Source organism: Platichthys flesus, chromosome 7 (assembly GCF_949316205.1).
Source record: "Platichthys flesus chromosome 7, fPlaFle2.1, whole genome shotgun sequence".
In the NCBI taxonomy this organism is placed as follows: domain Eukaryota; kingdom Metazoa; phylum Chordata; class Actinopteri; order Pleuronectiformes; family Pleuronectidae; genus Platichthys; species Platichthys flesus.
Genome location: NC_084951.1, coordinates 14,207,976 through 14,232,595, shown reverse-complemented (window position 1 = coordinate 14,232,595; position 24,620 = coordinate 14,207,976). Strand labels below are relative to the sequence as shown.

Here is a 24,620-nt window from a genome sequence, read left to right as displayed (position 1 = left end):
GTTCTTCAGGAAATCCTGGTAATGAAAACTCAACTCTTGACAGTGTCTCCTTTTGACCACCAGAGGGCAGTGACTGTAAATATTAAGTACATCATTAGTAACAAGTTGGTTTTAATGAAACTTTAACCCTCCAAAAAATCTGAATGTTAAACATGATTATTATATTAATATCAGCCAAAACCTCTTAAGTATTTATTAGGAGGGGATAAGTGAACAGTGCCATTAAGCCTTCCGTCAAACATATGACTGACTGTCCAGTTGGGTTTGTTTGTTACCGCTTAAAATGGGTGGATGGAGATGTGAATACAAATCAAACAGATCGCTGATGATTACAACTTTTAGCTGCTTACGTATACAATACGCGTTATTACAAACGCAGACAAACTCTGTTTTAAAGTTAAATCAAAGAGCGTGTTTATAGATGCCAGGTGACAAAGAGTCGCAGGGCTCTTGGAAGTGTAAGATTAAAAAAATTTAAAAAATCTCAAACAAAAGGAGAACTGATGGGGGAATATTTAATCAAAAGCTAGATTTAATTTGTACTATTGCCCAATAAATGTTAGCTTGACCATTTAAAGTGCAGTAAAAGACTTGTGCTCCTGTTTGTTAGTAAGTCTTCATAAAGGAAAGAGTCAAAAAACTAAACAAAAATGTCAAAGTATAGTAAAGTATTGTCAGTTAGATAAGAAGGCGCTTTAGCCGGAAAGCTAACGTGGGTATTCTATCATGGCTTCTGATGGCGCCAATGGCACCAACTACCTGTAAACATATTGTGCAACTTATTGTAATGTGAGGCATCAACAGCTAATGTAGCTTCTGTTTATTGAATATAAACCCAAAAATTTGATTACCAGATAATACATTTTTCAACTGTTTGTTATAAAACCAATAAAATCATCCGTTTAAATAATGACTATAGCAACTACTATTAAAAATGCATTCATATATGTTTGTGTGTTTTTTTTACTGCAATTAACTAAAATAGGAGGGGGTTATTTTAACTGATATAATGTATGGGGATTATTAAAGGCAATTCTGATCCTATGTTTTACCCCATATGGTCTAAAAGGTCCTTTGATAAATTGATATGATCCATTGAATGCACTTATCCTTTGATGAGATCGAATACTATATATTTGATGAATTCTTGTGTTATCTTCATGGAGAATAATCCTCTCTCTGAACAAACCTCCCTTGCTTCTTTGATCGTGAGATTAGCAGCTGCACTTTTCAGGACTCTTGAGAAAACTCTGCGATGGACAGAAAACCCCAGAAGGTGAGATCATTAGACTATTACTGTCCGTTGCAACTGTAATATATTATAATATATTCATGTTTGATCTAGGGCTCAAATACATTTTCATAGTTTGTTTAGTAAATGCATCACAATTGGTACTTCTGATATCCAGTGAGCCATATTAATAATACTGTACTTCTATTGATTGATGGACCTCAACTACAGTTAAACACTTGCCACATGTTGTGTTAAGGTGGAGCTGGAGTTTAAATCATGAATTCTGTGTTTCATTTTTCAGGCCCTTCACGGAGCCCAAAGTCCTTCTACGGAGATATCTCCAGTGGAGAAAAGGATTTTGTTCCTTGTTGACGAAGATGCTGCTGCAGCGTCGGGGAGATCTGCTGGCACCAAAAAGAAAAGGAAGGTCAAGCACGGCAAAGGGCCTGAGGAGAAGAAAGCTCAGGGAGAGGTGACTCAGCCTGCTCTCCCTCCTGAAGAGCTCAAGAGGATTTGCCTGGCCAATAAAAGGCTGGAGAAATGGTGCCACATGCCCTTCTTTGCCACCACTGTGACCGGCTGCTTCGTCAGGGCAGTTTTTGATGACAGCTTCAGCGACCCACCTCACTGTGTTGCAGAAATTGTGTCTGTGATCGAGATGAAGAATGACTACAAGATTGGATCAAAACGGACAAACCTGGTTCTCAATGTCAGGCACGCTGGTCAAGAACAGATTGTGACTCTCAGGTCTGTATCCAACCAGGAATTCACAAAGAATGAGTTCAAGCAGTGGAAACTGGCAATGATAGCGGCTGGGACGAAAGTTCCAACACCGGAAATGATCTTGAGTAAGGAGAAGTCCATTAAAGAAGCCCTGGATCACACCTTCACTCAGGGAGAGTTAGACTTTATTGTCGCCAAGCTGAAACGATTCGGAACAACACCTCAGAATGGTACCAAGAGGATACTCCCACCAGTCGATAAACGGAGCGCTGCAAGACGTCAAGGAGATGCCGACAAGGTGGAAAGGAAGGTCCTTGTTGCCAGTGCTGCTTCTGCAGCGTCAGGGAGATCTGCTGGCACCAAAAGGAAAAGGCAGGTCGAGCAGGACAAGACGAACCGATTCCAAGCAGCACCTCTGAATGTTCCCAAGAGGAAAATCACATTACTCGAGTATCAGAGCGCTGCAAGACGTCGAGGAGATGCCGACATGGTCGAAAGGAAGTTCCTTATTGACAGTGCTGCTTCTGCTGGCAACAAAAGGAAAAGGGAGGTAGAGCAGGACAAAGGGCCTGAGGAGAAGAAAGCACGTGGAGAGGTGAATCAGCCTGCTCTCCCTTCTGAATAGCTCAGGAGGATCTGCCTTTCCAAAACAGGCTGGAGAAATGGTGCCACATGCCCTTCTTAGCCACCACTGTGACCGGCTGCTTCATCAGGGCAGTATTTGATGACAGCATTAGTGACCCACCTCACTGTGTTGCTGAAATTGTGTCTGTGGTGAAGACGAAGAATGACCAGTTTGGATCAAGACATCCATGAATTGCATCTGCCTGTGTGTTTATATTAGTCTTTACAGTATTACAGCCTTGGTTTTGTTTCTTAATATGTTTGAATGTGTCATTTGATTTACACTTTAAATAAATGGTGTTAACATATCGTTGTGATTCATTCTGTGGTGTACTCTGACAACTGAAAGTTTCCAAAAAGTAATTATTGGTCCCAAAACTCCAGTACCAGACGGACTGTGCTTCATATGAAGAGAAAATGTATCTTGGTTTATTCAACACTCAAGAGTCTTAATGTCATATATAGTAAAACAGACAATCCTCCAAATACAAATAAATAAAATACAAATAAAGATCAACTTATTAATATTGATTTAAAATATGATTTATACCTCTGTTCTACAACTCAACATGCAGACAGTGTTGGTTTTACTTCACGTCAAACACACCCAGAGAATAACGGTCTCCTGGATGAAATGTACCATGGGCTGGTTCTATTTAAAACTCGTGGCTGCAATCTGGTCTCTTGAATTGAACCTCCAACTTTCTTTTTTTTTCTTTCTTGGGTTGAAAGAATTTTTGGAATCCGGGGTTTTGAGAGTCATGAGACCCAGGCAGCAACAGCAGCAGCAGGAGCAGGAGTAGAGGGGCGTTTGTTTCACAGGAACTGCACACTCAGCACCCAGGAGGCAGCGGTTGGATCCAATAAAAACGCCGTAGGACATTTCCGACGCGCAATTTCTGTTGCTCAGGAAGAACCGAGAATCAGAAAAAGAATTCTGATTCTGATTCTGATTCTGATTCTGAACTGTGAGTGTCGTGTTTGTTGTTCAGGCTTTCGCAAGGATAAAAAAAACTTTCTCGGTCAAATCTTTAGAACATATCAGATAATATCCTAACAACCCCTTGAACAATTTGAAGAACTGAACCCCTTTGTTCTGAAAATGCTGTTGATTGAGGAGGGGTTTGTTAAATTCTTTATTAGCTAGAACCCCCGTATATGTGTGAGATGGTAAAACCGAGAAAGAAGAAAATGTGTGTGAGGTACAGTAAGCGATCTGATTTCGATGACAAGACGCGAGTTCACATGTCGAGCGGCTGCTGCCGTATGGTTTGTGATCGTGAGGCAGCCGATAACGTGTCGGCAGACTTTTCCCTGTGTCAACACGAGAACCAATAAAGTAAGATTGTAGTTTTTCTTTCTGGAATGAGCAGCTGCATGAGCGGTGAACGCACGACAAGCCAGGTCTTAAAGCCAATTTATGCTTCTCCGTTTTGACGGACACGGACAGATAGAACCTCCTTCTTTGCCGTGGAACGCCCTCTCCGGGCCTCTCCGGGGCTCCTCGGAGAGCTTTTCGTCCAGCTTTGATGTTTCTAACTACACGTCGGCATGGCGGAGAGCCAACGGATAGCCCTTGGCTGTGATTGGTCCGCTAACGCCAGCATTTCGGGACGACATCATTTTCGGACCTCAAACTTCCTGTTTCATTCCCTAAATCACAATAAACCTAATTCACAACTACGACTCTATGATTAATGTGACAAGTGTGTTAAGCCAGCGGCATTGTCCGGCTGACGGTGGCTGGTTAGAGCACTTACGGTATGTGTGTATGGTCACTTACGGTTATAACGAGCTTTCATAATGGGGCTAGCGGGCTAGCCACCATGCTAACTGCGGTGGGAACAGCGCAAAAACCCACTGACTTTAATCCCACAGCTCTCATGACACTGTTTCTCAAACACCTTCAGGTTAGAAGCAAACACTTGGTAGTAGTTAGTATCGGGAGTCCCTGCTGACTGTGTGTGGAAGCTGGGGGGGAGGCTAGCTGCCTCCGTGTAGCTTCAAGGTGTTGCAGCTGTTGAATTAGCAACGCAGTTTGGAAACAAGACCAGGGAACCGCTGCGTTAAGACACGATAACATAAGCATTATGACCCGCTGGGTGTCACTTTATTCAGCAAAAACTGTCGCGTCATCAACATCCTTTTTCTGTTAGTTGCCATCGATCGTTCACTGTGTGTGACAGCCGGGAGGACGTAAATAAACCAGCGTGGACTTCTTCTATATACCTCATTAGGTAGGCTTCTCTAAACTCGTCTTCCGTTGCGCCAACTACTGTTCTGGCGGTGAATTGTTTTCAGAACAAAAAGGCTTGTATAACTATAAATCAAAAAGTGTCCGTTCGACCCGTCCGTAACGGACTCGGAGAAGCATATATCGGCCTTTAGAATGTTAAATCCACACCCACATCAACGACCTCGTCCCTCGTATAGAATTATTTAGAAAATAAATCCAGGTCTGAATCTACTTAGCTTTGTCTTTAATGTGAAGGATGCAGAGGATGATCATGAAATATAACAGTGCACCTTTAACACCATCTTACAGATCACTAATCCTAACCCTAACCCCAGACTGAGTGCGCTGATCTGCTGTGTCCCGTGCACATCTGTTGAGAATCTCTGATGTGACTACTTTATTTCCCATTAATAAAAGTACCCTATATATACTCGACTAAATGCCAGGTCCTGCAACAATACCAATAAAAACCTTAAAACAAATGAATAGCTTCAAACAACAGAGAAGTCTTTGAAATGGGCACAGGAAGTGCTACAGATATTTAAGCATTCAGTGTGGCCAGAGTGTTAGACTGTACGGATAATGAAGGAATCCACCATCTCGCTTTTAATAAACAGTTGCGGTCACTGTTTTGGCCACAAGGCCAAGATGAAGGATTACATGAGTATTTTGTTCCTTTTAGTCTGCCTCCTAACATGTTACTGGTGCATGTCCACAGTTATATAAATGATCATCCGCTGCCCTTCAGTTCATTCACATCACGAAGGCTCAAATCCATTTTAGTGGAATCATCCCGACTCCTCAGTAAGGCCACCTCGAAGTGAAGCTCTCGAATTTCAGAGGCAAATGTGTAACCTATGGATAAAATGGCTCCAAACTAAAAAGAGACAAATTTAGGAAAAATGGCCGACGCCCCAAATCTCTACAAACACAAAGATTGAATTTTCAATAACGAGGAAGAGCTAAACCTTTCGGTTTGGGGGGTCTTCATGATGCTGAATGCTCTTGAAGTCTTTACTGTATAAGACTTAAGAGCTAATGTGAGTGGCGCCTCCTGGGGATGAAATGTGTGTTAAATGTTGGCTCTGATATTTGTGTGATTGGATCTCTGTGTGTGCGTGTGTGTGTGTGTGTACTTTCTTCCTTTAAAGGATAGTGTAGTATTCCTTTATGCAAATTTCCTCATTGAAACAGACGAGCAGAGGACACTCTTCCTTTCACTTTGACCGTCTTTTATTGTGAAAGGAAGCACAGCGTTGTGACAAACGAGTAGTGGGTGTTTTTGTTTGTTTTTCCTTCGGGTTTATATAAAACCAAACCAGAGGCAGAAAAGTGAGACTCACAACGACAGGAACCAGCAGTGCGTTGGCAGTTGTTGAGAGCAGAGTTGCTGATAATCACAAATAACTCCAGAGAAACTAACACAGATTGGTGGGGACGTGTGGATGTGCACAACGGCACCACTTTCACTCCTTTTAATGCCGTTATTTTGGAGTTAATCTCTGAGCGTTTCATCTTCCTGCTCAGTGCACCTCCGTGGGGCGTCACTCCAGTTGTGGGGGGCATCATTGTTAATGGATTTATGGACGTTGTATGGTCTGTGTCTCTAATGAATTGGTCATATGCAGAAGTGGAGGATAATGTTGTATCAGGTCACACAGACTCCATCGCACTGCAGCTACACCACAAAAAGGATTAGTCCAAAGTATCAAGGGGCCCCTAGGCAAGAGCTACTGTTTAAAGGCCTGTGGCGTTTCTTGCAGGAAAGTCAGTTTAGCAAATGGATTCCATTTAAATAAAATGGTCTGTATTTATTTAGGTAGGTTTGTGCAGTTCAAAGTTTTCACATATGATTGACATCATGATAATAATAAAAAACAAGCGCAAAGTGAAGAAAATGAAAACAGACGATTAGAGACTAATGTACACTGTAAAATGTAATTAAAATGAATAAAGTAGGTAAGTGTGTGGAATAAGAACTAAATGAAGAAACCTAAATACAAAAAAGAAGACTATATATAATAAAATAGAGTTGCGTGAAACGTAACTCCAGGCCCAACATACAGAGACAAACAACCATTCACTCACACAGTTTTGCCATTTGCCCATTTACACACACATTCATGCAGTGCATCCATGTGTTAGAGTCCGACCTGCTGTTTAACCACAGCCACCCTTCCATCCATCTATTATCCATCTATCTTATTATTTCCAAGGTCGTGGGGGGTTAGCCGGAGCCAATCCCAGCTTAGATTGTATGAGCGGCAAGGCACGCCGTGGACAGCTCGCCAGTGTCATGGGGCCAACATACAGAGACAAACAACCATTCATACGTACAATTTACAGTCTCCAATTAACCCAGCACCAAGCTATGGACTGTGAGGCAGCTGGATTACCCAATAACCTACACAGACACAGGGAGAACATGCTAACACCACACAGAAAGAACTAGCCATGCGAGGATTCGAGCTAGGAACCATCTGTGAGGCTAACAACTGAACCACCATGCCAGCCCAACAGATATCTAGGTAATCATGGGAAATTACCGAAAGCAGACACAAGGAGGTGCAAGACAAAGAAGAACGTAAGTAGTTAGGGTTAGTTAGGGTTGTGCGTCTGAGAGATGATATCTTACCCAAGCCCTTTGGGGTCAGTCTTGGTTCAGTAAACAACCTCAGAATGATGTGTGAGCCGTGTTCGATCACGTTGGCTAGGATAACTACTTGATTTCTCACACTGCACATGGCTGTAATCAGGGAAAACATCAGGCCTGGGTCAAGTTTGGACCCAAAGAGTCGAGAGCCTTTTGGGCTTGGTTAATTTTCTCTCAGCCTTGGTCTGTTTCAGATGGAAAATTGTGGCTCAGGCCTCACTCCAGCCTGGGGCCAACAGTGAACAACTCTGTACTCCAGTGAGGGCACTTAGCCACCAAACATCATTTCCCGAACGTGGAAGGTTTTTTGTGTTTACACTGTAAACATCGGTTTTCCTTTCGGCTAATTTTACCTCAGGTCAGAATTTATGGGACCCAGTGCAGAGATCAGTCTCTCAGGACCATCAGTAACACCCGATACCATCTGTGGGGAAATGAAGGAAGTGAAACTGTTTATGCTGATGACATCTAAAATGGGCAGCAAGCATGTTTTTCTTTTTTTTGCCCTTGAGGACGACAGAGGTCACACTCAGGACTGACACTCCAGCAGGAATTAATCCATTGTGTCAGTTCTGAGACTTGGCTGACATTGAGGTAACATGGAGCTGGTTGAAACACTTAAGGAAGGTTTTCATCAGCTTTTCCTGTGCTGGCTCCGTGCCCACCTAATTCATTAAGTCACCACAGGGCCGTGCACGAGCTCACCATTCACCAGTCAAGTTAATGGACTACACAGGGTGTTCATTTGGCTGCATCTGTGGTTCTAGGAGCCAATTTTCAAATGCATTGCACAACAAATTTGATGGGGGACAGGATCAGAGCTGCAGCAGGACATTAGAAGTGACAGAGCAATTTTATATATGTCGCTGAATACATTAGAATGACTACAGGCAGAAAGAAATATGCTTCTGATTGGTTTCCAGAGACTTTAGCTTGTGAATAAGGCAGCAGTACAGCAGCTGAAGTCAGAGTGAACCTGCACTTTTCACTTGCACTCCACATGAGATATGTTTTCCTCCTCCAGCTCTGAGTAGGTGAGAAGATACCAACAACAATAGCTCCACCAGCTGTCTGCTTGCAATATTGCAACCCCTTTGGTGAAATATCATATAAGCTAAGAACATGGAAATGTTACTGTGTTTCAGGTATTCCCAAATTAACTTGTGATTGATCATCACAAATCCATATTACATTTTTTCCCTTTTTTAATAAAAATCATCTAATGCACAACATAGGTCAAAAATGATCTGTATTCATTAACTGTCATTTCATGGACGGCTGAGTTTCTTTTTGCATGTCGTTATTTATTGTATTTTTGGGGCTTTTATCGCCTTTAATAGATGGGACAGAGTAGGGTTGTGTAAGGGGGATAGAGAGAGAGTGAGTGAAGACGTGAATACATGAATACATGGCCGTGGGTCAGAATCAGACCAGGGCTATGCATGTAGTCTTATTTTACAATCCATTACTAGTGAGAAAGAGAAATATGAACAGTACTAACTGGCTGTTAGCTAAATGGAGAGGGTTCCTTTGATGACATAGAAGACTCATCTGTTCTTGAGTTTGCGTGCATACTGTACCTCAGCTAAGGCTGAACAAGCCTTCACATGGTTATCTAGATCTTACAGAAATATAGAAGGCAAAAGTAGGTAGTCTGATAACCTAAAGGATTTATTTGTCATAAAACATAATTTCAAAAATAAATCCTGGATCAACCACTATAATCCACATCCGCACCAAAATTGCCTACGTCCAGGTCCAGGCCGCTCCCTTCCACCAAGTTTGGTGGAATTCGGTTTGGTAGTTTTTGTGTTACTAACTAACTAAGGAACTAAGAAACTAAGGAACTAAGGAACTAAGGAACTAACTAACTTGTATTAAGTGCTATTTAGCAAATATTAGCATTCTAAAAATGCTAAACTAACACAGTGAACAGGGTATACAAACATACCAGCTTTCATCAGCATGTTAGCATTTTTACTGTGAGCATGTTAGCATGCTGACGTGAGTCTTGTTGCATAATTTGAATCTCAGAGAACTGAACTTTGTACCAGCACTTTATGAGACATCTTTATTCTGCCAACAATAACATGAGATGTTTACTCTCTCAGAGTTTAGTTACAGATCACATCTCTACGAACGAAAAATGTTATCTATTAATGCTAAAAAAAGAAGATTATCATTTAGAAAAAGTCTGAATTTAAATCGCGAGATGCAACAGTGAATTCAGTTTATTGTGACACTACCTCCATCTTAATTTACGAATGATTTTCTTCTTTCAAAGGCACAAGTGTGGTGTGACACTGTGTGCAAAAACATTTCTTAAATTAGGGATCCTGTGATTCGACCCCAAATTCAAATTACAATGTTTCATTTCTCAGAAGAGACGATTTTAATCTCACTGACAATTCCATTACAAACAGCCCCAGCTAGAAATTCAACAAATCATTAAAATATCTGTCCAAATCAAAAATCATAACTTTTAAAGTAACTTGCATAACTTGCAACAGTTAAAACATAAAATACAGCATATCAGATTTTGTAAGAGGTTGAGTGAAGATTTATCTCTTTTGTGCTGTCAGGACAACAACCTTTGTACAACATGAACACAGGAGTTCTCACATGAGTTAATATTACAAAATCAGAAACACAGTTGACTAAATATACAACATCCCATCATGAAACACATCAATGGTCATAAGAAATATACAAAATTATAAAAATGATCCTATTTACAGCACTGATCAAAAGACGACACTGTAAACAAGCTGGTAATAAGCATGAATGTTTTATTTAACAGTGCAATCTTTTGTGATATTTGCTCTGAGAATAGTTCTGGATTGTTATATTTTCATTTTTGCCGGCAGCATTGTCTGCTCACAGACAACCGGGTGTAGTGGTGCACAGCCTGAGGGCCGTGATTCAGACAAACAGACTCAGTTCTAGAGATAAAGGTCGATGCAGCACATGACAACTGAGGACAAACCTGAGGAGATTCACACGTGTTGTTTCTGCAGTTACTATTATATTAATTATAAAGAGTGAAATAACTCTTCTTCAGTGTGAGAGCAGGTGAGTCCTTCAAACCTTTGCCAGCTGTTTATGCTTCAAGCCACTTGTCATGAAGTGGAATAAAAGCAGCCACACACCCCCACATATGAAAGTTGATTCAGCCCCGAGCAGCGGCGATTAATATCTGGAGCGTATCGCAGACATAACATCTTGAACCTGAAAGTATACAGCAGCGAATAAAACCGTAACTGGGGCCAAGGTGTAAACCACTGCTGCGTTCTTTGACCTCACGTCCAAAGGGCAGGCAAGAATCCAGCCGTGCAGAATAAACAGAGTGTCGTCGCTGTAGCTGCAGAAAGTGACAACAAGTCCAAACACAGCCATGGCGGTGAATGAGGAATGGGAGAAGCCTGAGGAGAGGAGAGGGGTAAGTAACAGCACAGGTGTGATTATCCACTATGTGATTTGTCTGTTCTGTGACGCTGTACAAACTGATGTCTCCCGACAGAGGTTAACAACAGTCCTGGTCCTGGCAACTCTCATATCTGCGTTCGGTTCATCCTTTCAGTACGGATATAATGTGGCTGTGATCAACTCTCCTGCACCGGTAGGCCAAGAAACTGAGGCTCCACTGCATTTGTTCTACAGTAAGGTCCGTTTCGGTGATGTGCTTCTATGCGTTGTTGTTCTCTTCAGTTCATGCAGCAGTTCTATAACACCACCTACCAAGAGCGTTATGGGAGACCAATGGAGGGGAACCTCTTGACTCTGCTGTGGTCTCTGTCTGTGTCCATGTACCCGCTGGGAGGTTTTTTCGGTTCCCTGATGGTGGCGCCTCTGGTCAACAAACTAGGGAGGTAATGTATAATGTTTTGTCCCATCGAAGATCATGCACGATATAAAAAACGGTACTATTGTTGAGCTGATATGACATCACGTGCACTGATCCTTCACCAGGAAGGGGACCCTCCTCTTCAACAACATCTTCTCCATCGTCCCTGCCGTGATGATGGGAGTTAGTGAGATCGCCAAGTCTTATGAGATCATCATTGTGGCTAGGTTTATCGTGGGCATCTGTGCAGGTCAGATATTGTGATTTCTGATAAGCAAGTCTTCAACATGGAAACTTTATTGTGATCATTTCTTCATTCCATAATTTCCTATCTGTAGGTCTGTCGTCCAATGTGGTGCCCATGTATCTGGGCGAGCTCTCTCCCAAAAACCTGAGGGGAGCCCTTGGCATCGTACCACAGCTCTTCATCACCATTGGCATCCTCAGTGCACAAGTGCTCGGCATCAGAAACATACTGGGCAACAGCACAGGTACTGGCTGCCATAGTGGACACATTTTTATCTCGAAGGTTGTGTTTTCAACCCTTTCTGTTTGTTTGTTAGTTGGCTGTTACACTTTTAAACAGAAATAACTGGATGGATTTCCACAAAACCTGGTAGAAGGATGTGGTATCGGTCAAGAAAGAAGCCATACAATTTTGGTGCAGATCCAGGAATTCTTTATCATTAATTTTAACATTGCGAGACAGGGCGCTTTTCAAAATGTTCACAGTTTTCCCAGGGGATAATCCATGAATCAGATGAAAACAACTGTTGGGTCTTGAAGGACGTACATGTGCTCAGCTGAATGCCTTTTTTTACTGGTTTGTTTGTAACTACTGAACCGAATACCATGAAACTTGTTGGAGGGATGTTGTACAGGTCAGGGAAAACCCTATTCAATTTTGGTGCAGTTCTGGATCAGATAACCAAATGTGGTTGCATATAGGGACTGTTGGGCCTTGGTGGAGGTCTGCGCTCTACTGAGTGACATTCTTGTTCATATCTGTAAGTTAGAGAAGTACATCCTTGAGAGCTGCTTTCATAGTTGCAGGAGAGCATTTACGTTTGGTCCACAGGTTACAATAAGTGTCTCTGTTCCCTCTGTTTCCAGGTTGGCCCCTCATGCTGGGTCTGACTGGTATTCCCGCCCTGATAGAGCTCCTGTTTCTCCCCTTCTCCCCAGAGAGCCCCAGGTACATGCTCATCCAAAGAGGAGATGAGAAAACAGCGAAGAAAGGTTAAGAAAATGCATGGTTAACAAACAAAGACACGAGCTGGGAATTAAAACTATAATCCAGCCTTTTTTTTTACGTCGTAGCGCTACAGTGTCTGCGCGGCTGTGACAATGTGGACGACGAGCTTTCCGAGATGCGTCTGGAGGAACAGTCGGAGAAGGCCGAGGGCCGCCTGTCCGTGCTTTCCCTGCTGTCCCAGCGCTCTCTTCGCTGGCAGCTGGTCTCCATCATCGTCATGAACATGGGCCAGCAGCTGTCAGGGGTCAATGCGGTGAGACGCACCTGTCCGGCTCACATCATTGTCTCTAACCCACTGGACAAACTACTTCTGATACAGATTTAACACCAGATCATTGTGACTTTTAAACAACACATTCCAACAGTTCAAAGTCATTCCCAACTGCAGTGCTGCTGCATCCTCATCTTTTCATTCAGTTGTCCAGCTTTTTGAAGGAATAGTTCACCCAAAAATGAATTTAAACTCATTATCTACACACAACTATGCGTATAGAGGGGTGGGTGAAGTGTTGGAGTCCATTAAACACTTTTGGGGTTTCAGGGGTAAACAGTGTTGCAGCCAAATCCAATTCAACTGGGGTAACTGGGGACTCCTTCTTCAAACGTAAAAAGAACAACAGAAAATAAATATAAAAAGCCTTCAAACTGCTCCTGTGTGTCAATGAGGTTGTTTCTAGTTGAATTTGAATGTAGGGGCTTACAGATACTTGGATGACACCACAGGAGCACTCAAACACTTCACCCATCCCTCCGCCTGCAGTAGATAATGAATGAAGTTTCATTTTTGGTAGCAATACCCCTTTAACCATCAAGCATTTCTCTCTCCCCCCTCAGATCTACTATTACGCAGACAGCATCTACGGCACTGCAGGAGTCAAGCAGAACGACATCCAGTACGTCACCGTGGGAACCGGGGCAGTGAATGTCTTTATGACCATCGCTGCTGTAGGTGCCCAGTTCATTCAAAGTGTGAAGAGCTATAAACATCTGTGGAGGTGGAGTCGGATGTTTGATATCATCAGCAGGAGATGATGAGTTATTAACAGGCAGTTTGATTTGTTTCACCAGGTCTTCATCGTGGAGGCTTCAGGGCGACGGCTGCTCCTCCTCTGTGGATTTGGGATCTGCTGTGTGGCCTGTGTGCTGCTCACTGTGGCTCTCAAACTCCAGGTACCACAGCCACGTTACTGTGCTGCCCTCTGGTGGTTCCCAGTCTATTGTGTGTCAGCGTTTCTCAACCCTGCGATCAGGAGATTTGTTGTGCGTCACAGGCAGATCTATTTCATGTGGGTAAGGGTTAGGGTTATTATTAGAATATTGATCAATACAGTGAATAAGTTTGGAATATAGAGTTCACTCTGAAGGTCGAGGCAAACACAGTGTGTTCTCTTTCTTTTTATGCAGCTTTTCATCCACAGGCATAGAAACTGTAGCGTTATTTGACATAATATCATGATTTAAGGGGACCAAAATGTAAATTATAATCATACAATTAAATAAAATAAGTCATAGCATGCATCCAATAGATTAGCAAGTCAGTGTGTTCAATGCAGTCTTCACTTCTTGCCTCTTTCAAGGAGGTTCTGCGTTCGATTTATTCTTCAAAGTATCAAGTCATCATTATTACTTATTTATGACTAAACAACAGTCTAGGCTCCTCCTCCTGGATGTTATCTCTGTTTTGGATAATTGTTCTGCTGCACTGTCGTAATATTTAGGGGGAAGTCACAATGTCCCACAGTGTTCACTCAATAGGGATGTAGACACCATTAATCTTCCCTAAAGGTTGTTGAACTTTTAGTCGTATTTGTTTAATTGGTGTTTGCTTCATCTACCTTTTGTAATTTGGGTGTGTTACAGTTTGGTAACACAGGGTGTGGACTGAAAAGCACAACTCACAAGAGGAAGTTTATTTAGAAGAACAGATGTGCTACAACAAGTCAGAAGCAAACAGGTTCAATCAATACGGGGGGGGGGGGGGGGGGTCTAATATTATGTCACCTATGCAATAGAGGAATAGAAAATGTCAAACACTATGACTGGTGCTGCATTCACAGGATAAACTGGAAATTATATTACATAATATGTTGGCTGTATGACGATAACCCTATTTTGCATTGACAGTTTAACACTAAGTATATTACATTTAGCTTTAGTTGCATTCAAAGTCTTTTGCTGATATGAAAGATCACTACACAGTTTTCAGGCCCTTCCACTTTATTAAGCGTCAGGTTGGATAACCTGGAGCTACTCACATGTCCAAAGCGAGTAATTGCAATATTCAATACAATTTTCATTGTATAGCGCCAAATCATTTTATACATTATCTCAAGGCAATTTACAAAGAAGGTGAAAAACTTAAAAAGTATATAAAAACCCCACAGTTCCTACAATGAGCAAACCATATCTAATATAGCATTAATACTGTACACACAAGTAGCAGTAACGATAATAATAATTCATTTAATTTATACAGCACCTTTCATTAATGAAATGCAGCTCAAAGTACTTTACAATAAATTCAAAGATATGAAATAAGAAAGATCAATAAGAACAGGTTACCAATAATAAAGACTTAGAATAAAAATATAAACTAGAAAAAAGGTATGAAAAAAAAGTTAATTAAAAGAAATATCTTTGAAATAGGTCTTCAGTTGTTTCTTAACGTTATCAACAGAAGAAACCAGATCTGATGTGTTGTGGGAGTTTGTTTCAAGCTGTGGTGCATGGCAACAGAAAGCTTATTCTCCAAACTTGTTATTTGGGGACATTTAGCAAGACCATGGTAGAAAACCTTACAGGGGACTGTTTAGATCATATTCCGATAAACAATCAGAAATGAATGAGGGTGCTGTACCATAAAGAGACTTAAAACAAGTAATATAATAATAAAATCAACCCTCAGTGATACTGGAAGCCAGTTTAAAAATGCCAAAACCACACAGAAATGTGATCTCTTTTCCTTTTTCTCGTTAAGATCCATGGCTGCTGAAGTTTGTACAAACTGGAGCCAATCAATGGATTTTTTTCGGTAAACCTGAGTGCATTGCAGTAGTCCAAGCGAGAAAGTAGGGAGTGAAGTAACAAGGATTAGGGACAATTTTTTGGGATTAAGAGTCTAAACATAATCTATTACAAAGGAAAGTGGAAGAGAATTAGCAGTGTTATTCTAAGGAACAGTGCAAATAAAAAAATTCAGTTTTACAATCCCAGAAAAGACACAAACCAATCAATACACAACCAATAAATGCAAGGCTGATAAATACTTTTAAATATAAGTGGGCATTTGTGTTATTCTACAGAATGGATATTGCACTTAAACAATGTGATTTGATGGTCCAGGGCGGAGAGGAAAGAGCCATTGCGTCAGTGCACACTGCCGTCATTGTAAACCAGAGGCCACACTCTTAAGCTTTAAGCCAACAATTTAACCTTACGGCCGCTGTGTCAGTCTTTTCCATGGAACTGAAGCACAGCAGACAATGTGTCACTGTGCTGCAATGACGGCAACTTCTCTTTAATGTTAACTTAGTGCTTGGTCTGCAGAATAAAATGACAACTTGACATCTCTTTGAGTAATGGGCTCATGAGAACTGTAAGACATAAACACTCTCACTGACCACTAAAGTGTCCATTATAACAAACCACAAAATCCAGCGTTGCCTTCCTGGAACCCTGTGATCTCACCTGATCCATTTTCACTCAGGCAATACTTTCAGTGCCAACAGTTTAAAGAGACAAACAGAGATCAGTTGTTTAACCATCTTTCGACATCAACTCCCACAAAGAGACGCTGTTGTGTATTTGTTCCTGTTTGAAAGCATCATTGGTTCATGATAACAGCAGCTGCTGGTTTGTGTTGGCAGGAGAGCGTGACGTGGATGCCGTACATCAGCATCTCCTGTGTGATCGTTTACGTCATTGGCCACGCCATAGGACCCAGTGAGTCTGACCCCGCCGGTGGTTATCTACACACACACCCACTGATTACAGCAGGCCCCTCCATTAGCTCAAGTGTTGTTTGGACGTGAGCAGACGTGATGTAAATCTACACTCGCTGATCTGAGACATGACCATCCACCGCAGTGACCCCGAGGAGTGGCCGAGTGTCTCCAGGGTTTTGGTGTGTAGTTGACCACTCGTGTGCATCCGCAGGTCCAATTCCTTATGTGGTGACCACTGAGATGTTCATGCAATCGGCCAGGCCCGCTGCCTTCATGGTCGCAGGATCCGTCCACTGGCTCTCCAACTTCACCGTGGGCCTCGTCTTCCCCTTCCTAGAGGTCGGTTGCACAATTTCTGAGAACTCTTACACTGAAGCAGCAAAGGTTTATTTTTTCAAAATGTAATTGCAGGTGTTTTAGGTGCAATCAGCATCTGAATTACTCCACATCCTTCCTGTAATGAGACCATTTTAAACTACTTCACATCACTATAAGCAGTTGTTTCTCTCCTTGGCTTTTCATACCATCTTATATAAAGAGATAAACATAAACATAACCCTGTCACTTATTTACTTCCTCTTGAGTTTTCATCTTCAGACCACAAAGCAAACAACGAAGGAATGTGTCTTAGTTTCTGCGTCCGACTTACAGAAACCAAAACAGAGCATTCCAGTACAAGTAGTCTGCAGCTCACATGTCACCTCAGCTCATCTCGCTGCTGCCGATGATGCCCGGCCAGCTGTCCCTGGTCCAAGCTGTCTCACCAGACAAGCAACAAATCCAAAACCTTTACGAAAGTCAGAATTCATTGTTTTAATTCAAAACTCTTTCCCTGAAGGTGTTGATTCAACTGTAGGATCATTTTGGAGGATGTGGTTTGTAGAGAAGTGCACATGTTGTACTGTTGTTGATAAGAAAAGTGTGGAAACACTTGGCCGCACACCAAACTGCAGCCTCCACAGTGACCATGCAGTCCAATACACATCTCTCTGAAACTGTTTCATCACATCATGAACTAGAATGGCACTCAGGAGAAGGTATACCTCCGCCAAGGCCCAACAGTCCCTTGATAAAACCATATTTCAATCAATGAAATTTTATTTGTATAGCCTAAAATTCTCAAGTCACAAATAATCACATTGGGCTTGACCAGATGTGACATCCTCTTCCTTTAACAACAGTGAGACAAAACTATCTTTAAACTTTTAGCAGGGGTAAAAACCCTCAGAGAGAGCTGCAAGTGAGAGACTCACTTTCCAGTCTCCTGGGACGGACAGAAGTGCAATAGATGTCACGTGTAAACATCAACAAAAAGAGAATATATACAAAATTCATGAGAAAGTACAGCGTCTAACATTAATCTAGAGGTGAAGGGCATTAGTGTGAAAAGTGTTTGTACAGAAAGAATGTCTAACTTAGATGAAGGGAGCAGTGATGACACTTGTATTTATAGTGGTATTACCACATATAGTTGTGTATATGGGCCGACGTATTGTATATGTGTGAAATCTAGTGATCATAATTCACGATCATGATGCCTGTGTGATCTATGATGGGGCTGCAGCTGCGATCCTTTGATCTCTGAATTCACTAGATCCAGATATTTGGACCAAAACTCACGATAGTCCCTTAAATAGGCCGGTTTCATTTCTTCAAGATTCAAGCATTATCCTTAAAATCAAGACAAATGTGATCAAGGAACATGTACTATCTCATAATGTTAAAGAAAGTGAAGAAGAAATCCCTGGATCTGCCCCCCCGATCCGGATCCACACGGAAATGTACACAACTTTTAAAAGGGAAGAAACTGTTTTCACACATCGTTTTTACACTTCTTTTACAAAAGATTATTTTACTTATCACGTTCTATTCATCCTGTGTGGACAGAATGTTCAAACTCAGCCCTTTTTTATTTAATTTAATTGTTATTTTAAATTTTATATTATTTATTTTGATTCTATTGTCCTGTTTATATTTAGTTATTCTCTTGTCTGTCTGATTCGGACTTGCCTGCTGCTGTAACAAGTTTATAACCCTGATGTGTTGATGAATATAGTTCTATCTAATCTAATCTAAATGTAATGTGTTTTTCCCTTCCACCAAGTTTTATGGAGATCGGCTTGTTCCCTGTTAGATAACACTAAAACAAATGCTAAAGAAAACAACATTCCCGAAGGAGGACTTGTTGACTGTGGTATCAGACTCCATGTGTTTCAGCTCATTGCTCCTAAAGAGCTGCCTGCTATCATTCATCTTGACCACATGCTGATCACACTTCCTCTCCTTCTCCCTCCAGAGGGGCCTGGGCCCGTACAGCTTCATCATTTTCTCCTTCATCTGTCTTGTCACGCTGATCTACATCTGGCTGGTGGTCCCGGAGACCAAGAATAAGACCTTCTTGGAGATCTGCCAGATGTTTGCCAAGAGGAACAAAGTGCAGTTTAAGGTGGTCGATGGAGAGCTGCCACGGGAGGAGAGCAAAGAAAGCCTGGTGGATGCCGTAAAGGTCACGGCCTTCTGAAGACAAATGAGCGTATTCAGAGGACAGGAAATCTGCGACTGTAACAGACTGTTATTTTTGCTTTTTTTTACAAGAAACTTTAGTCTCTTATTGTATAGTTTATTTTTACCTGCTGTGAAAAGAAAACAAACACATCAGTGCATTTCAATGCAGGCTGTCTGCTAATGCTTGCAGCTGTACGGAGGCGTGCATGAGTCATTAAACCAACCAGCAAATCACTTCTAAGCCTTTATTGATGCAGAGATGTAAATACAACACACGGCTGAAGATATGAAATATAGTCTGCATTAAATATTCATTCACAGGTGCCTGAAAGACATTTATTCTTCATCACATATATGATTCACGGCCATGTTAAAATACTCGCCATCTGCGGTTTAATACATGTTAAAGCTCATACAAACAGAAGCAGCTGAGGGCCTTCAGAGGCATCTGTACTGACTGTCCAGCTGCACCCCTCCGTACAGACTCAGTTCGGTGGCTCCCCAGCTGAACACGTTTCCCACCACCGTGCTGTTCTGCTCACATGACATCTGGTCCCGGATATTTGATGTGGTCAGTGCGTAGTCCCACACGTTGACGTCGGTCATCTTGCCCACAAAGGCGTCTGCGTTGGAGATGCCCAGTAACCCATCCTGGTCTTTGCCCAGGATGAACACGCCACCGGGGCTGATGGTGTAACCGCTCTTCAGATAACGCTGCTCCCCCACCATGCCGTTGATCCACAGCTGCGCCCCGCCCGTGTTGGTCGACCAGATGATGCAGTAGTTGCTCCATTCGTGGGACCTGACGTTGTGCGGCAGGTTGACGTACTCGTTGCCGATCCAGAGACCCACCTCTCTCGCGTCTCTGTATTCGCTGATGGAGATCATCAGCTCGTTGTCGTTGCCGTTGCTGGAGTAGGAGAGGACGGTGTGGATGCCCTCGAGCTGGGGCAGGACGTGCATGCAGACGGTGAAGGCGTGGAGGTCCATAGGCTGGCTGAGAGTAGCAAAAGCGTAACTGCCCAAATTTTTCTCCTTGAAGTTGAGCACCAGGGGAAACAGAGCACGAGTTTCTGCTGAAAGGGAGAAAATTCAAAATCAGACTGGAGAGCGAGAATATAGTCCCACCTTTAAGCGAATTCAGAATGTACTCAAAGCTCTTACCAAATTTAGAAGGCCTTCCGTTGTTTTGTCCAGCTGACGAGAATATGTAAGAAAAAAAAGACATGAAAATACTGAAACTTAAATCTGTAAGCTTCCATTTTGCACTTAGCCCTTTTAAGAGCTCACTTACCTGAGTGCATGTTCTTCCCAAGAGACGTGATCAGACCCTCGATCTTCAGCAGCCTGGACTCAATCTCATCTTGGCGACAAAATGCTTAAAAAATAAAAGTTGAGAGAAAATTACATGGTTGAAACCCAGGCCTCGGTGGATGCGCCACTTACACTCTGAGCAATAAATGATAATTCTCTTTTGTGTAATCGCTCTGTTGCACATTCTACATACTTCCTTTTCCAAGGCGTGGGAGGAAAGAGGACTGCACCACGCGGTCGTTGAGAGGCTGGGCGATGCGGTAGTCATTCCACAAGGTCTTGTTGTCCATGTCCATCAGCGTACTCTCCAGTTTCCTGATCTGAGCACAGCAGAGAGGAAAACAAGCTTGACATTAGAGATAATATTCAACAAGCCTGTTGGAAATACATTTTTCACAGACACTTTCCTCTTTCTGTCCATACCTGGTTATGTGAGAGCGTGATGGGCGTATCAAACACAGTCCAGAGGATGCTCTCGTAGCAGGGCGGAGTGGTGAGCGAGCCCTGGTACCTGAAGAAGTGGTTGATGTTCTCAGGCAGCATCGAGCGCACGTCAATACTGGATATGTTCATGGACTGGCCTGTCGGGGTCAAACAAGAGTCACATCATCTACAATTCAATGTATCATATATATTGTTAAGTTGTGTATTTACATTATCCAAAATGTTTCCAACAATTTTCAAACCCAGAGAAATCCCCAATTCTCAACTCTGCTTTATCCGTGGCGTTTTCTCAACAACGTATCACGAAGGAAAAATACACTGCTAGCCATTTAGCTAATTAGCAAGTAGGCTTTCTTTTCCCAATTTTTATTGGTCACTTGTAATGATTCCCGATTATTTTAATTGACAATGGTGGTGAAGACAACAATTCCCATGATCCCTCACTGCTTCACAAACTAGGTCTTTTGTTATCACTTTGATTGAGAGACCCCTGGTGGTCGAAGTTACATATTGTACGTTTAAAGGTATCCTGTGGAACTGTTGACCGCAAGCAGCGCTGTGAAGCAGTTGTTTTTTTTTCATGTGTGTTTCGCAATTTTGTGCATCTCTTGTGTACATGTATGTGCACATGGGTGTACACACTATTTCAAATTACCAACACCTATATGTAGCTTTTACAATGTTCAGAAAACCACTTTGCACTTATTTTTTGAGGAATGATGTGCAATCAACATGTTTGTTAGACCCCAGGATACAGACTCAAACTCAGTAGGGCCCGTTCCACCCCTGTGTGGTGCAGAGCTAACTCACCTGCGTACTTGATTCTGGCCAGGTTGGAGATGAAATCGCTGTAGTAAGTGTTCTCAAAATGACCGTCCTGGAAATTAAACAAAGCTGTGTCAAACGTAAAGCTATATTTAACTGGAACCCTAAACAGAGCTTTTAGCTTGAAAGGATTATTCCTCTTCTTTGTGACTTGAGTTTTGGGAGAGGTTTTTGCAGAGTCAAATTGTGTGTATGGTATGATAAGTTAATGTTGAGCCAAAGGGTCAATTTGGAAACTGTAATTAGTGTTTGTAATGAAATTTGGCCAATAATTGTTTCCATTGATGCACCGTGACCATTTATCTGAACCAGTTCTTATCAAATGGGTTTATCGTAACAGAACAAGCGCTGTGCTTCAATCTCAGCAGATGCGAGTCACGCTATCATCGCAGCAATGACAGATGCTATCCACCGGACATCCACAGCATTCCTCTGAAGAACTGACGGTCGTATATCTGAATTAGTGCTGGCATTCTGTGTAGATTTCAAATAACCTGGCGATCAGACAAGCGCTGACATTTAGAGAAGGGTGAGCGACAGAGTTTTTGGCTTACGTACATCATAGAAGAAGGCGAGTACTGCCAGCCCATCTGGTTTATCTCTGGCTTCTTTGAAGCTCTTGTACTTGTCAGAGTTGTAATGGACAACGTGGAGCTGGAAGACAAAGAACAACAGATTAGATGCCGTAGTCAGTCCAGGCCCCAGCTTGTGTCACAGTCTTCACTATAAAGCCTACCTCCGCCATGTAACGGATTCCATCGATGGTGTGCTCGGCCCCGCTTGCCTCCAAGTCCCAGCCGCCCCAGTGCAGGTGCATCTGGACAGCTGTGTATTTTCCAGGGAGGCCTTTGTCTATCACCATGGTGGGAGGCAGGTCGATTTGAACTGATGGAACACAAATGAGGCACCAAACAAATTACTGACTTTGAAATGGGTGGTTCTTTATACTTGCTTGATGTTTCCGTCCCCTCCTCCACAAAACTTGGTGCAAGGATATGAAATGGGTGAGGGGAGAACCCAGAACATTTCGGTGCAGATCAAGATCAGGGGTTGGATCCAGGTTTTTTTTCTACTTTCTTTAACATCACAGGATTTTTTTTTACAGTTTCACAAATTTCCCAGAGAATAATTCATAGATTTAAATTGATTGTCAGGCCTTGGCGTAGGTATACGCTCTACTGAGTGCCATTCTAGTTTCCTACAATGAACATATAATATGCATTCATTTTGATCTTCTTGTCAGTAGTACTTTTGAGTCGGATTTTTAAGATAAGAAAAAAGGCTTAAAAAGGTGTCTTACCTGAGTGGCCGTTGTTGGACATGAGGAAAGTCCCTTTCTGATCGTCATACCCTTTCAGCTCCAGCTGTAACATGTCGGGGTTGTGTGTGACGCTGCGCCGCTGGATGTCGATGGGGGACTGCTTCTTTCCTCCACACGCTGGGTACTTGGTTGGCCAGTGCATCTGGTCCAAAGCTCCTTCTGTGCCCAGATGCAAAAATAATGAAGCTAAAGCTATTAACACGTTGTAAAAAGTGACCTGGAATGTTGAGTATTACACGTGTCGGGTTGTGACCCTGCTCGGAGTAAGTGCTCCTGTATGGCACATGTTGGCATATCGAGGAGAACAGTTAGCCTGTTGGTTAGGCTGGCATGCGGTGAACTCGTTCAGCTGGATAGTCTTGCAGTTGATGTGTATTTTCCTATAGTAATCTGCAGTACACTCCTCATGGTTGGCTTGACGAGCTCTTAGCGTAACCAGAGTCTGACTGCGTTTATCCAGGTATTTGGCACATGCATTGCGCGTCGCCCAGAGGACCCAGGGGCCAAATGGCTCGCTTAAATGTCGTCTAATAATAATCACAATAATAATCACGTCTAAAAATAACATGAAAACAACTTGACACAAGTGCATTTTCTGCGTTGTTGTCTTGTGCCAAAACGTACGCACTGGAGAGGTTGCCGCGCAACTCTTCCATCCGGCGCATTTAGATCCGATCACTTTCAGTTATTCTTCATGGTAAGACGTGAGTTTGAGAATAAAATATCAAGTATTCAAAACAGCCTACCTGTGTATGTCCAGTGGATTCCATCGTGAGGAATCCCGGCACTGACAACACAGACCAAAACAGCGGAGACGAACGCAGAGAGAAACTCCATCGCTGCTGCTGCTGCTGCTGCTGCTGTGGTGTCTCAGTTCCCTCTCACAGGACACTGACACCTCTCACAGGCTCCCTGTCGGGATTTAAACAGCCTGCAGTGAAGGGAGGTGTTCAAACCTGAAAAACGCCCAGAGCTCTTCCCAGCAGCCCAAAAGTGACAGGGAGAGAAAAAAAAAAAACTCTTACTGAATCTGACATCAGAAATGTATTGTTAGAGAATTAATATCAGTGATTGTGCAGGTTTTTCAGCTCTGCAGGTATTAATGTCAAGTCCAGAAGGTAGCATTGATTTTTACTCAAGGACAAAAGTTACAGTCAATACTGTGTGTGTGTGTGTGTGTGTGTGTGTGTGTGTGTGTGTGTGCTATCTTAGCTTATTGAAACTCAATCTGTTTCCTCAATCATATTATGGTGACTTTTCTTCCTTATGGGGACAAAAAGCAAGTCCCCATAACTCAAAATATCAAATTTTATAAGTGAAAACATGTTTTACGGTTAGGGTTTAACAAGTAGAAACTATTTTTACAGTTAGGGATCAGATGTGAAATGTGGTTGGAATAAGGTTATGTTATGTTGGGATAAGTTTAGGATAAAGTTAGGTTATAATTAGGAATGAATTGTTCATGGCTTGAGACAAGGTTTTCGTTTGGCTGGAGGTCAACGTCCTGTGTGTGTGTGTGTGTGTGGAAATAAAGGATCTTGTCCTTTTCTTTGCAACATAGATTAGCCTGTCCTTCCCTATCTGTCCTCTGGTAATATCAGCATTTTAATCACAGCATCTCCTTTCCTTATAAACACTTGTCTCTCCGTCCAACTTGTTTTTCGGGAAATTGAAAGGAAACCCAGTCACTTCGGCGGT

The 24,620-nt window shown here is 42.4% G+C and overlaps 2 protein-coding genes across 4 annotated transcripts; one reads left to right on the top strand and one right to left on the bottom strand.

Moving 5' to 3' along the window:
- Positions 1 to 10,749: 10,749 nt before the first annotated feature.
- Positions 10,750 to 19,342, top strand: slc2a1a (solute carrier family 2 member 1a). Its single transcript, XM_062391737.1, has 12 exons — positions 10,750 to 10,909; positions 10,991 to 11,089; positions 11,179 to 11,339; positions 11,440 to 11,564; positions 11,653 to 11,805; positions 12,428 to 12,553; positions 12,635 to 12,822; positions 13,404 to 13,514; positions 13,638 to 13,739; positions 16,436 to 16,511; positions 16,725 to 16,852; positions 18,810 to 19,342. The coding sequence occupies exons 1-12, from the start codon at positions 10,865 to 10,867 to the stop codon at positions 19,032 to 19,034; spliced, it is 1,539 nt and encodes a 512-aa protein (XP_062247721.1). The 5' UTR covers positions 10,750 to 10,864; the 3' UTR covers positions 19,035 to 19,342.
- On the bottom strand, positions 19,250 to 23,830 carry ca6 (carbonic anhydrase VI). Of its 3 annotated transcripts, none has more exons than XM_062391734.1 (10): positions 23,669 to 23,830; positions 22,902 to 23,081; positions 22,338 to 22,486; positions 22,160 to 22,255; positions 21,587 to 21,653; positions 20,756 to 20,913; positions 20,526 to 20,652; positions 20,313 to 20,396; positions 20,183 to 20,215; positions 19,250 to 20,094 (listed from the first exon to the last, which is right to left on the bottom strand). In XM_062391734.1, exons 1-10 carry the CDS (start codon positions 23,757 to 23,759, stop codon positions 19,457 to 19,459), a joined length of 1,623 nt encoding a protein of 540 aa, XP_062247718.1. In that variant the 5' UTR covers positions 23,760 to 23,830; the 3' UTR covers positions 19,250 to 19,456. The 3 variants fall into 3 exon arrangements, with proteins under 3 accessions (XP_062247718.1, XP_062247720.1, XP_062247719.1); XM_062391736.1 differs by having other exon boundaries at positions 19,250 to 20,091; XM_062391735.1 differs by having other exon boundaries at positions 22,902 to 23,078; positions 23,669 to 23,822.
- Positions 23,831 to 24,620: the final 790 nt, after the last annotated feature.